The 15940-nt window shown below is 38.9% G+C and overlaps 1 protein-coding gene across 13 annotated transcripts in view; it reads left to right on the forward strand.

Annotated features, from left to right (window-relative positions):
• The first annotated feature begins 277 nt into the window (after positions 1-277).
• LOC104597470 (ARM repeat superfamily protein) overlaps positions 278-15940 on the forward strand; it is a 79457-nt gene continuing 63794 nt past the window's right edge. For 2 of the 13 annotated variants that reach the window (XM_010259020.3, XM_010259023.3), the window contains exons 1-7: positions 285-681; positions 773-873; positions 1566-1776; positions 1885-1966; positions 3850-4150; positions 6966-7068; positions 7169-7299. In XM_010259020.3, the coding sequence (XP_010257322.1) occupies positions 528-681; positions 773-873; positions 1566-1776; positions 1885-1966; positions 3850-4150; positions 6966-7068; positions 7169-7299 (1083 nt within the window). In that variant the 5' untranslated portion in view covers positions 285-527. Of the gene's footprint in view, positions 682-772; positions 874-1565; positions 1777-1884; positions 1967-2162; positions 2349-3849; positions 4151-6965; positions 7069-7168; positions 7300-15940 lie in introns of those variants that run through there. The other 11 variants (XR_002022690.2, XM_088891123.1, XM_010259022.3 and 8 more) reach the window with 11 other exon arrangements.

Raw genomic sequence — 15940 nt, forward strand, 5'->3', positions numbered from 1 at the left:
AATGCAAATTGAACTCAATATTTTCAAATAATATGTTATAGGGGTAAAATAGTAAAATCAATAAATTTAAAATGGTAAATAGTTAATCAAATACAAATAAACTTATAAATTTAGAGCCTCTAAACTATATAGAAAAACACCTTTACTTGTTTTTCAATTTCAAACACAAATAATATCTTTTTAACTTTTCAGATTTCAGATTTATAAAATGTGACTTAGCACCGGGGAATAAGAAACCTGAGGGGTATTTTAGTGAATGACGTTTTTATTATTTTTTCTCCCGAGTTTATATGGTTTAACTCTAGAGTCTAGAAGAGTCCAAGTCTAGCGGGAACTACCCAGAGTCGGAGGCTCTCAGAAAAATTTCATCGAACAAGGAGGGTTGTTATCTTTAACAATGTTCAGAACTTGAGCTTTCCAAATTTCTATTTGGTTTTCCTTCACAATTATTTCTCTCATCCTTCGTATAGTCTATTTGACGAGCTAACGAGCTAGGGCTAGTTGAACTCTCTTCGTTTACAACAGCAATGGAAGAACATATACGGAAAGTAGATACGAATTGGATGCTTTCCTCGACCATCGGTCGGGCGATGAATATTTTGCTAAGTTCTCGTCCTAGAAAGCTCGAGGACGCTATTTCCCGTATTGGCTTGAGTTCGCAGAGAAGTTCCAGTGGTTCGGGTTGATCTCTCTGTTTGTTACGAATTTGCTTATGTTCTCTGAGATTATTCTCGTTGTTGAGTCTGAATGTAAAAAAGACTAATTCTTGCAGGTTCTTTGGAGGAGTCACTTCGTTTTCTTCGGGAATATGTTAGAGATGCTGCTGATAGAATGGAGCCCCTGGATCAGATTCTCGTTCCTATGATTGAAAATGTGAAGAATTTAAGCATCTTTTATATATACACACACACTCCAATTTGAAAAAGAAATTAGATGAACCCATTATGTAAAGTGTCATGCTCATTTGGTCAACTCCACCATATCGTCAACTGTACCTCAAGTTAACAAGGATCAGCACAATAGAATCAGACATAATAAGCAGCAAATTGGAATGGACCTTTTCATTTTCCCCTGTTTATGAGACGTTCTTTGTTTTAATAATATTTAACACAAGTACTAGCAGGCCTAGAGAGCAGCTTCAGGGTTCTGGTTAATTCATCATAAACATGCCATGGATATTTACTGGTTGATTTTGCTAGAACTGTTAGAAAACCAAATTCAATCTATTACCCCTTCGGATTGCTCCAAGCTAGTAAGCTACTAAGCTTAATCTATTACTTATTTGATTGTACTCCTCTTATCTTTTAATGAATTTTATTTTTTATTACTTAAAAAAACCTAGTAAGATACCCTTTCAGTGCCTTAAAAAAGAAAAGAAAAAATGAATTATAGTTCCATGAATCGTCGGAAAATCTAACCAACACCATAGAAATGCTTACTGAGGCCTAGTTGTCAAATTGTCTTTGATATCTAGAAAACTGGTTAGTTCACTTTGATTTCTACTACTATGTTTCATGTTGAAACCAAAACCTTTTGTTTCTTATTTTGTTCCATTGTCTTTCCAGTCAGTGAAGTGCAAGGGTTTAAAGCATGGCAACCATGTTATGATACTTCTCAACTGGCTCTTTCAAGATGAACTTCTTTTCCATGTTCTTGCCAGTAATCTTGCAGAAATTATAAAAAGGAAGGAGGACCATTATATTTTGCTTGGATGGTGTATTCTGATATCAAGACTTTTAGATTATGAAGTTGCATCGAATAAAGTTTTACATATTGGTGATGTCATATATTCTATTAGTCTTTCCTATATTTTTACTTCACTGACCGGGTGCTTAAATTATATCTGCTTATATTTACTGAGTGGCATAGTTTTCTCTGACATAGGAATACGGGAAAAGCAAAATACCTTGTTGAAGATTCTTTGCCCAACAATTTCACGTCTTTCATCCATTATATGTAGTGGGAGGTATGGGTTTTTGATTTTGGGCACATTACTGGTAATGTTCATGTCCATCTGTCAATAGAGTCCATTTTATTTATTTATTTTGATTTGCAACAAGAATATATATAGATGCCATCAATCAGGTTTTAGGACTTTTTTTGATAATTGAGGTTTTAGGAGGTTTTCCCACAAAAGGATTTCCAAGCTACCCCTTTACTCTTAAGGGTGGTGATGAGTTCAAAGGAGTATTGATGAATGACCTATTAAGAGGATGGAAAATAGTTGCTGCTTACCAAAGAGGTAAACCGCAGTAAGGAGAACAACGGGAAACACTTGTAAGGCGAAGACTGGAGTTCAACTTTGATGGGTGCAGTTTACGAAATCCAGGAGCTTCAGAAATTGGCAGGTAATTAGAGACTGCAACAGCAACATTCTTTTGAGCTTTTCAGGCCCAATAGGAGTAACAAACTCCCTACAAACAGAGATGCAGGCCTTAATGCAATATGCAAGGACAGAAATTAAACGAGAGAGTGAACTGAGATATATATAAAAGGGAACTGTGAGACAACTAAAACTTGGATGGAAGATAAGGGGGAAATCCCTTGGGAAGTCATGCCTTTAGTGAGACAGGCTCATATGCTGGGTTGAAATTTGAATACCTCATTCAAGTGGATTCCTAAAAGTGCCAACAGCTAGCTGATGCATTAAATAAAGCTGGAGCAGTTAAGGAATTTTTTGGATTGGGGTGAACCAGGGCCAGGAATCAATGTGTGATGATGTAATTCAGTTGTATTTAAGCCTGCAAATGGAGTGAATTCGAATTGAATTGATCCATATTTGAATTTGAATTCAATTACAAAAATATTGGTTTGAATTTGATTCGAGATTCGATGAATATTTAAAATTAGCAATCAAATTCCCATTTGATTAAGTAATTGAATATTTGACTCAATTCTAATTTGATTGATCACTTGCACATTTATATCTATATTCAAAATCCTAAGCCTTGAATAAGAGGATGTTGAAGTCCTCCCAAAGCAGCAAATCTAAGAACGATGGTATCATCTTCAAACTTCAAAGAGATCTAGTGTGTATTAATAGTATGGGAAGATTGTATTAATAGTATAGCAAAATATAAGTGCCTGTACAATGAGATTCTGTACAACCACAAGTTTTCAAGTATCCTCAAAAGAAGTTGACTGCCAAAAAAGAAGATGAGAATTCTTTCTCCTTGAAATAAACTGAAGTTGATAAACATTGCCTTAGAGCCTCACTTTTTCCATTAATACTCTCTCCCCAGGACTGCTCTTCTGTTCAAAACTCTTTGAGTTTCTTTCCAGCCACACCATCCAAAAGACTTCCTTTCCTTCTCATTCCAGCAACTTTTCATTCCTGTTACAAAGCCTGAACAAATCTTGGCAAGCATCTCTGGTACGATATGGCCTTTAAGAAAAACATCTTAACATCCATTATCTTATTTTTGTTGCCTAGGCAATGTAACCTATTCATCAAACTTGCCTTGCCAGGTCAAAATGCCTAGGTGTCACTGATTAAAATGGGGTTTCAACAAGTATTGCCTAAATCTTAGAAGAAGAAATTCAAGAAGAAAATGCAGGAGAAAATAACTCTGCAGAATAGTCCATGTTCTGGGAAGAACTTGCAATTTAATTTCTCTCAATCCAGCTGTCAGATTGAGTTGAATTTTTGAGATTTAGGATAGAGTTCTTATGGAGTAAAAGGACTTCTTAGTGTTAATGTTTTCATTTTGATCAGATTAGAGTTATTACTATTTTGCTTTCGTCGTGCCTTCCATCTTATCAGAAAAGAAATTGCATTTGTTAAGTCTCTTCTTTTTTAGGTAATTGTTTAGTTTCTTCTAAGGCTAATGCTTAAATACTTGTCTGTAGCACATTGCAGAATGGATTTGAGTTGCCTACTCGGCTTTCTGTAGCTGCTGCTGATTGCACCTTACTTCTTACTGAAGCATTAATTAAAAAAACACCCAGTTCTGAGGTTTCAAGTAGTAGAACAAAACCATCTGATCCAAATGCAGCAAATTGGCAAATTTCCTTGGTTCCTACTGCTAGCTCTGACAAGAGAGTGATGTCAACTAGTAAATTTTCTCAAGCCTCAGAAAGCATGGAAATGGAGTTCCTGCTTTGGAATCATTTTGATGAACTCATTATTCTTGTTCAAAAACTCTGTGCTGTATGTTCTCAACTCAGCTTGTTATCATCTGTCCTACTTACTATCATATGTTCATATTACACTTGCAGTAAGTATACAAAATTGGTGGACTCATGTGCTAATCCCATTGTTAATACTGGATTATTGTTTTTATGTTTAATGATACACAAACAATGGGAATAGACTAACTAAAACAAATCATGGATTTCTCGCTTTTTTATTTTTTAATTGGAAGGGACACAGTATGTAGCATTTGGGTGGATTGGAACATCCCTTGTTCTGCTAGGGCATCATAGGGAGGTCTGAAGGAGGTATTGTTTTCATTGCTTAGTCTGAAGCTGATGCTCAAATTGTACCAAAAATTTGGGAAAAGAGATTTGATGTGTTAGAACTTATGCTAGATCTGTAGAGCCTTTTCTTTGGTGCTGATTGCTGAATGACAAACAGAGCCCTGCAAATATATATTTCCTTTTTAGGGCTATTGATTGCTTGATAGTGATTTTCTTTTTCATTTTCCCTAATGGAATATTATATACAATGTATTAATATGATACCTAAAAGCAAATAAGCTAAAAATCTCCAAACAATATTATCAACAGATCCATCTAGTTGGAACATGGCTTAGTTGAGTTGAGTTGAGTTTTTTTTTTTTTGATAATTGAATGAATTTTTTTATTAAGTGAAGAAGAAAAAGCTTTACAATCAGCCCAAAGAGAGGTGCGAGATGTGACCTTCCTTTAAAATAACAGCTTTTCAAAGCTTAAGCAATTACAAAGCAGCCCAAAGTAACTGTTCCCAATTAGCCCCTTGTTTAGCAAAATAGTCTGCCATTACATTTGCCGATCTGCTCACCCATTGAAATCTAATTGTCATATCCCTTGTAAGCCAAGTAATTTTTTTTAGAAGATCCCTATAGCACCAAATTACAGAATCTGGATCCAACAGCCACCCCACAACCACCTTAGAATCTCCTTTAGTTAGTAGATTCTCCACCCCCCAAGTTGGTTTGCAATCTGGATTCCTTGTAAATCAGCCCTAATCGAATCTCCTATTCCCACTGGCCTTGAAAAGAAAGAAATGATATTACTGCCCTCATTTCTCAAACCCGAAAGTCCTGGATTACCTTGACTGCTTCCATCAAAGTTCAACTTCACAACACCTTCCGGAGGAGGAGACCAATCTATTTTAATGTTGTTTTTCTTGGATGAAGTATTAGACAAACTGACCAACTCTTCCAAAAACCATCAAGGAGAAGGGGTTAACAGAGTTGAGTTTAGTATTATTGACACTTGTGATCACATTGATTGGTCATTTTTGGAGGAGGTTTTAGTAAGATGTGGCTTTGTGGCTAGATGGTTTCTAATGGAGTAGGGGTTGCCTCCCAAACTATCTGCTGCTTCGTATTGGTGAATGGGAACGTGAAAGATTTTTTCAAGGCTAAGAAGGGTTTTGAGGCCAAGTAATCCATTCTCTATATTTTCGCCCTGCTCATATCACATAGTCAATTAATCTTGAAAATAGAAGGATCTAGATAGAAGATCAAAGATTGGAAATGGGGAGGTAGTGGTGCTCCATTTGTAATTTGCAAACGACATCAGTATGTTTGTGAGGATATAGGGTATAGGGGTGTTAGGAATTTGTAAGTTTGTTTGAGAAGTTATTAAATTTGAAAGTCAATTTAGATAAAAGCTGCATTTCTGTTGTTAAAATGGGGGGTGGGGGAAGTAGATTGATATGTGCCAATTCTAGGAAGTTTGAGTGTGAGTTGGCCAAGGGGATATCTTAGGTTGCCCCTTGGAAGAAACCCAAAATCTTGTAGTTTCTAGGACCCCATTCTTAATATGTTATCCAAAAAACCTATGGATCTTTTTGCTGAAGCAGTTAAAAGTTGGTTTTGTGTCAGTTTTCTTGTTGAAATTGGAGCCTGTAAAGGGAGATCTGAGCTCTTATGTTGAGTCTATATAAAGTCATAATTAGAATTTTAGAGATGATTTAATGGAATGAAAAGTTTGTTTGAAATTATATTTTTTGGTTAACATTTTTAATGAAATACTCCTAATTTATCATGGAGCAGCAGATAGAAGATTGGTTCAAATAATACTGTTAATTTGATAATTGAAAGATGATTTTATTATCAAAAGATGAAGACTATTACAAGCAATCCAAAGGGGCACTGGGTGTGGTCTCCCTTAAAGTGTGAAAATTACATCAAAACACTAGAATAAACAACATTACAGAGCAGCCCAGTACAGATGTTCCCTATTGCCCTTTTGTTTAGCAAGATGATCAGACAAAGCATTTGCTGACCTGCCCACCCAATGTAAGCTAACATTCATATTCCTTGTTAACCAGTTAGCTTTCTTTAGGAGGCCCCTGTAGCACCAATAGACTGAATCTGGATCTGTCAACTGACTCACAACGATTTTTGAGTCTCCTTCAATTAGTGGATTCTCCACACCAAGTTGGTTTGCAATTTGAATACCTTGTAAAGCCGCTGGTAACTCAGCCCTATTAGAACCTCTTATTCTCACTGGGCCAGAGAATAAGGCTAAAATGTTGCTATCCTTATCTCTCAACACCCCTCCTATACCACAAGGGCCTGGGTTTCCCTGACTACTTCCATCAAAATTCAGCTTTACACATCCTTTAGGAGGAAGAATTCACGATGCAGTAATCCTGTCCTTCCTGGAAGAGCTATTTGCCACGGCTGACCAACTCCTCCAGGGATCATCAAAGGAAAACAATTGGAAATGCAATTCTAAACAAAAGGAAATAGTTGGTTGCAAATTATAGTCTGTTACAATGCCAATTTTAATGTTATTATATTGCTCTGCAGTGGAACACTAAAAGCCGACCTTTACATGCAAAAGGATTGGAGCTAGTGCTTAAGTGGTTGCAGGAGATAAAACAACATTATGCTTCCCTTGAAGATGAGGCAGGTCCTATAAATACTTTCCTTTACCTTATGCTTCTTTTTTTTTATCCATGTTTTTCTTCATTCATGGTTTCTTCACCTGTTAACAATGCTAACAAATGCAGAAATTCTGAAGACTGGAGTCTTGCTACTTTCTTCTTGTTGGAAACATTACAGCATGCTGTTACACCTAGAGGACCATGGACTTTCTCAGAAATATGGGGAATTGTTGAACCAGTACCTTTCTGGAATCCAGGTCAAACTTAATTGTGATACTTTATGAACTTTTTTTGTAGTTTAACTAATGCAATAGAAGAAACTACTTCTTATGAATCTAGATGATGATGTACATTTATTTTGGTAACCATTGAATTCTAGATATTCTAGGGGGAAACCAAAGGAGAAAAAAAGAACCTTAGGAAGTGTTACAAGAGTTCTCAAAAGAAATAAAATCCAAATCACCATAATTTATTGTGAAATTATGGTAATGTAGAGCTATAGTGCAATTCAAACAAGAAAAGAAAGGAGAAAGGGAGGAGTAAAGAGAGAAGAGAGACGAGAGAAACTGCCAATCTGTTTTTGAGAAGGGATTAGACTGTCTTAATCCCCTCTAAGCAGTTGGCCCACCTTTATATTAATAATAAAAGAGTGCTGAACTACAAATATACCCCTGTTTATGATAAATGGTGGTGTGTCAACTACAAATATACCCCTGTTCACAAATGGTGTGTCAATATTACCACTTTGAATCTTTTCTCTAACGAAGTTGTAGTCTACTCAATATGCGTTGTTCTCTCATGAAAAACTGGATTTGATGCGATATGAATGGTGGCTTGATTATCACAATGCAGGTGCATAAGGGTTTTCATTGGAATTCCAATTTCTTGAAGAAGACTCTTAAGCCACACTAATTCTCTTGTTGCTTGACTCATAGCTCTATACTTACCTTCTGCACTTGATTTAGCTACAACATTCTATTTCTTGCTTTCCAGGAAATAAAATTGCCACCTAATAACATACAATACCCTATTGTTGACTTCCTATCCATTGGTGATCCTAGTTTGCATTTGTGAACCCAGGCACACTCAAATGACCATAGTCTTTGTAGATGATTCCCATACCTGGTGATCCTTTAAGGTACTCTACGATTATGTACACAACTTCAAGATGTGGAACACCTGGAGAGCTCATAAATTGACTTACAACACCCACTGCAAAACAAATGCCTGGATGGGTGATAGTCAAGTAATTCAGCTTCCCTACAAGTCTTTTGTACTGCAAGGGCTGATGATTAGTTACAACCAAGGAAATAACCACACAGACAGAGGTGATCTTAGCAATTGGAGAAAAAGTTCCATCAAAATCTACACCATAAGTCCGAGTAAACCCTTTAGCAACTAAATGAGCTTTAGTCTATCTACTGTACCATCAGGGTTAAATTTCACTGCATATACCCATCTACATTCTGCAGGTTGTTTACAAGAAGGAGAGAAACTAAATCCCATGTGCCATTTTGATGAAGTGCCAACATTTCTTCTTTGATAATTGTCCACCCAAGATCAAACAAGGCCTCTAATAAGGATTTAGGAATAGAGATAGTAGAAAGGGATGTAACAAAGGAAGGGTAGAAGGTGATAATGACTTATAAGAAACAAAGTGACTAATAGGGTGTGTTGTACAGGAACACTTACCTTTTCGAAGGGCAATGGGTAGATCAAGGTCTGAAGCTGGTTGCACAACTAGAGTAATAATAGTAGTAGTATAGGGGGCAGTAGGACCTGCAAATGACAAGGCAGTTGATGTTGAGTCTTTGAATATTCCAAAAAGACACACTTAACTACATAGGGTTCAAACTTGTTACATTGATGATAAAAAAGATGGGCAAGGCAAACACATACAAAAATACGAGGTGGTAAAGCAAACAGGGGAGCATTAGGAAATAAGACAGAATGAGGTATCTTATTTTGAAGAACTGATGAGGGGATCCTATTAATGAGATAACAAGCGGTAGGAATAACATCACTCTAATAAATCTTTAGCACATTCATTTGGAGAAGGAAAGCCTATTTAACTTTAGTAAATGGTGGTTTTTGCGTTCAACCACACCATTCTATTATGGTGTATCAACACAAGAAGTCTGATGTATGATTCCATGCTCATTTTAAAATTTAGTAAATGGTGAAGACATGTATTTTTTAGCATTGTCAGATTGAGTGACACAAATAGTGGAGCCAAATTGGGTTTTTATTTCCATAAAGAAAGACTTGAATACAGAAAATAATTCAGATCTCTCATTTAAAAAATATAACTAGGTAGCTCTTGAAAAATCATCAACAAAAGTAACAAAATACTTGAACCCAAATAAGACACTACAAGACACAAACCCTAAACATCTGAATGAACTAACTAAAAAGGTTTAGACACACATCTCATAGCTCGAGGAAGAACAATTGCTCGATTGTGCTTGCTAAGTTGACACACATCGCAGTTAAAACTAGTGTTAGACGGAAGCGAAGGAATCATGAAACAAAGACTTTGCAATGAAGGATGACCCAATTGACAATGAAGTTGAAAAGGAGACACACCAAGAGAAGAACACTGTAAGGCAGTAAGTCCTAAGCCACCTTGCAAATAGTAAAGACCGCCAGATTCAACTCCACCAATTTGCCTCTTTGTCTTTAAGTCATGAAACACACAATGAGAAGGTAAAAAAAGGTAATAGAACAGTTTAGTGATTTTGTAAGCTTACTCACATATATAAGACTAAAGGAAAGTGAGGAACATAAAGAACAAATGATAAAGACAATTGGGATGTTGGGTTCAGTAGTCGATCAAGACTACAATCAGCCTTGAATCCTAACAGATTTCAGATTTAGGAAAGGTAGAAGAAAAGTAGGAGAAGGAGGAAAAAGAGGAGAAGAACCAGAAGTAGACAAAGGTTTGAAAGGAGGAACAAGTTCAATCAATCTGCTGCCACTACTCTCTTAATATTTATAGGTTATGTTCAGTACATAGGGGAAAGGACAGGACTGCCCTTAATACTTACATGGCAAGAAAAAACAAATAAAAGACTGAAATAAATAACACACTGAAATAACAAGCTGACTACCAACTAACACTGACATGCCTAATAATAGTTGCACATGCTGTCCTACGAACAGGGTGGGGACCACAGCTGTGGGGCCCACATCAGTTTTCTCTACACTCCCCCTCAAGTTGAGAATAGATATTTGTCATTCCCAACTTGAATAGGTTTGCCTCTAACTTCTTCCTTGGTACAGCCTTGGTGAGGAGATCTGCGAGCTGCATGTTGGAGGTGATATACGGGAGACACACTTCCTGTGATGAGACCCTCTCTCGGACAAAGTGTCGATCAACTTCGATATGCTTAGTTCTGTCATGCTGCACCGGATTGTGGGCTATATTAATAGCCGCCTGATTATCACAATACAACATCAAGGGCTTCTCATAATCAACACATTACTCTTCAAGTAGTGATTTCAGCCGTAGGGTTTCAGCCACTCCGTTTGCCATTGACTTGTATTCAGCTTCGGCACTAGAGCGGGAAACAACACTTTGTTTCTTACTCCTCCAAGAGACAAGGTTACCTCCCACAAGGGCACAATATCCAGAGGTAGGCCTCCTGTCATCAGCACTCCCAGCCCAATCAGCATCTGTATAGACCTCCACCTTCATGTGATTATTGTTCTTGAACAGTATACCTCTACCTGGGTATCTCTTCAAGTATGCCAATATTCTCTCTGCTGCAAGAAGATGAGTAGTTCTAGGGGAATGCATGTACTGGTTGACAACACTGACTGCATAACTAATATCTGGCCGAGTGAGGCAGAGATATAGGAGCTTTCCAACCAACTGTTGGAACATAACTTTGTCTTCAAGAGGCTCCCCACCCTCTGCACTGATCTTGTGATTCTATTCAATGGGTGTATCGGCAGGCTTGACACCTAACTTTCCAGTTTCCGCCAACAAATCTAGAACATATTTTCTCTCAGAGATAAAGATTCCCTGTTTAGATCTAGCAACCTCAATACCCAAAAAGTACTGCAGTGCATCAAGATCTTTCACCTCAAACTCTTGATGAAGGAGCTGTTTGAGGGATGCAATCTCAGTACTATTATTCCCTGTCACTACAATATCATCCACATATACAACAAGGGCAAATGTCTTCAAGTAGTTTATACAACAAGCAGGGTCAAAGAAGAGTCCACTCTTTTAATGAACGGTGTATGATCTGACTGGGTCTGTACATAACCAAATTTTCCAAGGGCTAGTATGAATCTATCAAACCAAGCTCTAGGGGACTGCTTTAATCCATACAATGCGTTATTCAGTCGGCAAACCTTCTTACCTGTCTCTGTATCATAGAATCTAGGAGGCAACTACATGTAGACCTCTTCTTGTAAGTCTCCATTCAGAAAAGCATTTTTAACATCCATTTGGAACAAGGGCCAAGAATAACTTGCTGCAAGGGCTAATAGAACTCGGATGGTGGTCATCTTGGCTACTGGGGCAAATGTCTCCAAGTAGTTTATACCATAAGTTTGAGTGAACCTCTTTACAACCAACCGGGCTTTGTACCTTTCAATGGAGCCATCATCATTATGCTTCACAGTAAATACCCATCTACATCCAACTGGTGTCTTTCCTTTGGGTAGATCAACTAGCTGCCAAGTGTTATTTTTCAACAGGGCATCTATTTCAACTTTCATTGCATCTTTCCACTCTGGAACTGATAAGGCTTCTTGCACTGTTCTAGGGATAGGGATATCGCCAATGGAAGTGAAATAGGACCTGTAAGAGGGAGATAGGCGATCATAGGATAGAAACTGGGAAATGCAGTGAGCTGTAGATGTGGTGCAATGCCGTTTCCCTTTACGGACGACAATAGGGAGGTCAAGGTCATCCGTAGGAAGGGAAGTAGCAACAGTGGAAGGTATCTCAGTGGGCCCTGGGACTGTAATACTTGGATCTGGAGCCGCAGAAGGAACTGGAGCTGGCCTGGACTGCTGATGACCGGGATCAACCTGCCTGCATTGCCTGTGATAGGCTTTCAACTCCTGATCCCTCTGACCACCCTCACCATTACATCCTTCATCACTCAATGGAATGGGTAAAGGAACAACCTCAGATGTGTTAACCCCACTCTCACTGCGCTCCCCCTGAGGAAAAAGACCCAAATCCCCACTTTCACTGCGCTCCCCTTGAGGAGAAACCCTAGGATAATAGGGTGTCTCCTCAAAGAAGGTGACATCCATCGAGACAAACTTCCTCCCTGAAACAGGATCATAGCAGCAATAACCCTTTTGAGTTTGTGCATAACCGAGAAAAATGCATTTGGAGGCCTTAGGGTCAAACTTGGAATGAGAGGGCCCGAGAAGCTGAACAAAACAAGTACAACCAAAGGTTTTAAGAGGAACAGTAAACAACTCCTCGTCTGGGTATAGAAGGGTAAAAGGAGGTTTCATATCAAGGACCCGGGAAGGAACCCGATTAATGAGATATACTGCCGTGAGGATAGCATCACCCCAGAAATGGATAGGTACATTGGAGGTAAACATAATGCTTCTAGCCACCTCCAAGATGTGCTTATTCTTCCTCTCGGCAACCCCATTCTGCTGTGGTGTATGAGGACAAGTGCCCTAGTGAATAACTTCTTGATTAAGTAGGTAAGAGGTCAAAGGCTTAGCAAAGTATTCCTTTGCATTATCAGATTTGAGGACTTTGATTTTGACCCCAAACTGGGTTAGAATCATCTAATGAAAGTTTTGGGTCAGAGCGGGAACCTCATCTCGAGAACGCATAAGATAGACCCAAGAAAAATGGGTATGGTCATCAACAAACAACGGAAAATATCTGTACCCACCCATAGAAGGTATGTGATATGGCCCCCCAAACATCAGTATGCACATTATCAAAAGAATTATTACTTCTTTTATTACTCAAAGAATAAGACGTTCTACAATGTTAGGCAAACTCACAACTCTCACATCTCAACTTTGACATCTCAACAGACTCAAATAAAGTAGGAAACAAACTCTTCAAAGACCGGAAAGATAAATGACCTAATCGATTATGCCAGAGCATAACCGGACTCACAAACTGAGAAACAAAGGACTTCTTATCCACTGTTTCTTTCCAACGAGAACTCTCTCTGAGCAGATAGATCCCATTCGTCTCACGGCCAGTCCCAATCACCTTCCTTGTCTCCAAGTTTTGAAAAACACATCGGTCAGGGAAAAAAGTTACTGAACAGTTCATATGTTTGGTAATGCTACTGACTGAAAGCAGATTAGTATCAAGTTTAGGAACATGCAAGACTGAGGATAAAGAGATAGTATCATATAACTTGATGTCACCCTTGCCAGAAATGGGAACAAGAGAGCCATCAACAATGGATACTTTATCTCTACCAGAGGATAAGTGATATGTAGTGAACAACGATGGCAAGCTAGTCATATGGTCGGATGCACCTGAGTCTATTACCCAACAATGTTCAGTACTACCTGGAGCTGAAGCATGGTAGGCTGAGGCTCGAGTACCTGAATGAGCAAATGCAGATGTGGCAGGGGCTGACGGTGACTGAGATGAACTCCCAACTTCCTTTTCCAACTGTATAAGGGCAGCCCGAACAACGGCTAAGGTCTCTAGGGGTGTGCCTTTTGTGCCTGACGAGGATGCAGAATCAGTATTCACACCACATGAGCATTACCCTTCTTATTTCTCAGTTTTGCTGGGACTAAATGAGGGTGCAACTTCCAACAAGTATCTTTTGTATGCTTGGGTTTCTTGCAATGTTCACATACCAAATCCCGTTTATCTTCCTTCTTCCTATCCCTTTTTGTATCTCCTTCTGACTTAGGTTTAACAACTGCTAGGGCTGGGGAAAAAGGCTGATGTTGCATTATAACTTTCCACCTGGTCTCTTCACTATGCACCAGGGAGTATGCTTGAGAGAGGGTCACACTATCTCTGGTCAGTATCTGTTGCCTCACAATGTCATAATTTGTATTCAGGCCAGCCAGAAATTCAAACACCCTATTGGTCTCGACTTGCTTTCCATAAGTCTGTGCATCTTTGGGACTTTCCCACTCAGGAGTTTCTAGATGGTCAATTTCATGCCACAGGGATTTCAAGGTAGAGAAGTAGACAGAGACTGGTTTCTCTCATTGTTTAAGATTATTCACTTCACACTTCAGTTCATAGGCTCTGGCAACGTTAAGGGGTTGGGAATAGGTCTCTTTCATGACATCCCATATCTCCTTGGCTGTCTTTGCCCACAAGTAATTTCGGCTGATATGTGGCTGCATAGAGTTGCACAGCCATGTCATAACCAAGTAGTTCTCTTGAACCCACTTGGTATACATTGGATCCTCTTTGGAAGGTTCTTTCACATCTCCCAAGAGGTAGCTAAGTTTTCCCCTTCCCTCAATAGCCATCATGGCTGATTGGGCCCATTCCAAGTAATTGGACCTGTCAAATCTCACTGTTGTAATCTGAAACCCAGTCTCAGATGTACTACCATGACCGCTGTTCCCAAAAACACCTTCTCCCTGATCGCTGCCTTAGTACTGATCAAAGACTGATCTTGATCCTTTTCTCTTCCTCTGATTCTTCCTGGTTATCAAAGATTCGATCCAGTCTTTGGACTGCTGCTGTAGATAACCTCCAAAAATTAGCTGAAGAGAGCCTTTTCTCTATTCTTCCAGCCCTAGGCGATTCTCATGTGGTCGGCTGGATCAAACTCACATGAGAAGCCCTAATCTTGGCTCTGATACCAAGTAGTCGATCAAAACTACAATCAGCCTTGAATCCTAACAGATTTCAGATTTAGGAAAGGTAAAAAAAAAGTAGGAGAAGGAGGAAAAAGAGGAGAAGAACCAGAAGTATACAAAGGTTTGAAAGGAGGAACAGATTCAATCAATCTGCCGCCATCACTCTCTTAATATTTATAGGTTATGTTCAGTACATAGGGGAAAGGACAGGACTGCCCTTAATACTTACATGGCAAGAAAAAACAAATAAAAGACAAATAAATAACACACTGAAATAACAAGCTGACTACCAACTAACACTGACATGCCTAATAATAGTTGCACATGCTGTCCTACGAACAGGGTGGGGACCACAGCTGTGGGGCCCACATCAGTTTTCTCTACAGGTTCACATGTCCTATGCTTGGAGATTTATACCCATTAGCAAGAGTAACATGTTGGACAAAAGAGGACAAAGGAGTTAATTGAGAAAAGGTAGATGAAGTACCTGGCATGTGATCAGTAGCTCTTGAGTCAATGACCCATGGAGATGACGAGGTAGTAGAGAGAAGACAGGTGGAGCCAATACCTGATGCCCAGGCAAGAGTAGCAATGGAGGAAGATGAGGCTGCAATCAACTGATTATATTTTTCCTTAGAAATAGTCATCGTCTCCCCATCCAGCTGATTGTTTGTAGCAATTGTCTGTGGTTGGGACTATGATACATCATTTGGATAGGTGACCTGGTTGGCATAACTTCCCGGTTTCTTTAATAGACAACAATACTCCACAATATGTCCCTCACGATGACAATGTGAGCAAAACCGAACTCCATACAGATCTCTACAGTAGCCAACAGCATGTCCTTCCAACCCACAATGGGTACAAAATCTAGTATTACCATTCCTGCCTCGTCCACGACCACCATGAACACCATTATCACCTTTACCACCTGAAAATCCATGAGGACCACAACCACCACTTCAATAACCTTCTCCATAAGTACCATGACCCCGTCCATTACTTCCAGATACAACCAGTGCTGCTCGATCAGATGTTTGGATGGGTTCAGATAATTTGGCTCTCTGTAATTGGGAAAATACACCCTCCATGTCAAGTAGCTCT

The sequence above is a fragment of the Nelumbo nucifera genome, chromosome 7 (assembly GCF_055504915.1).
Source record: "Nelumbo nucifera cultivar China Antique chromosome 7, China Antique-T2T, whole genome shotgun sequence".
Lineage (NCBI taxonomy): Eukaryota > Viridiplantae > Streptophyta > Magnoliopsida > Proteales > Nelumbonaceae > Nelumbo > Nelumbo nucifera.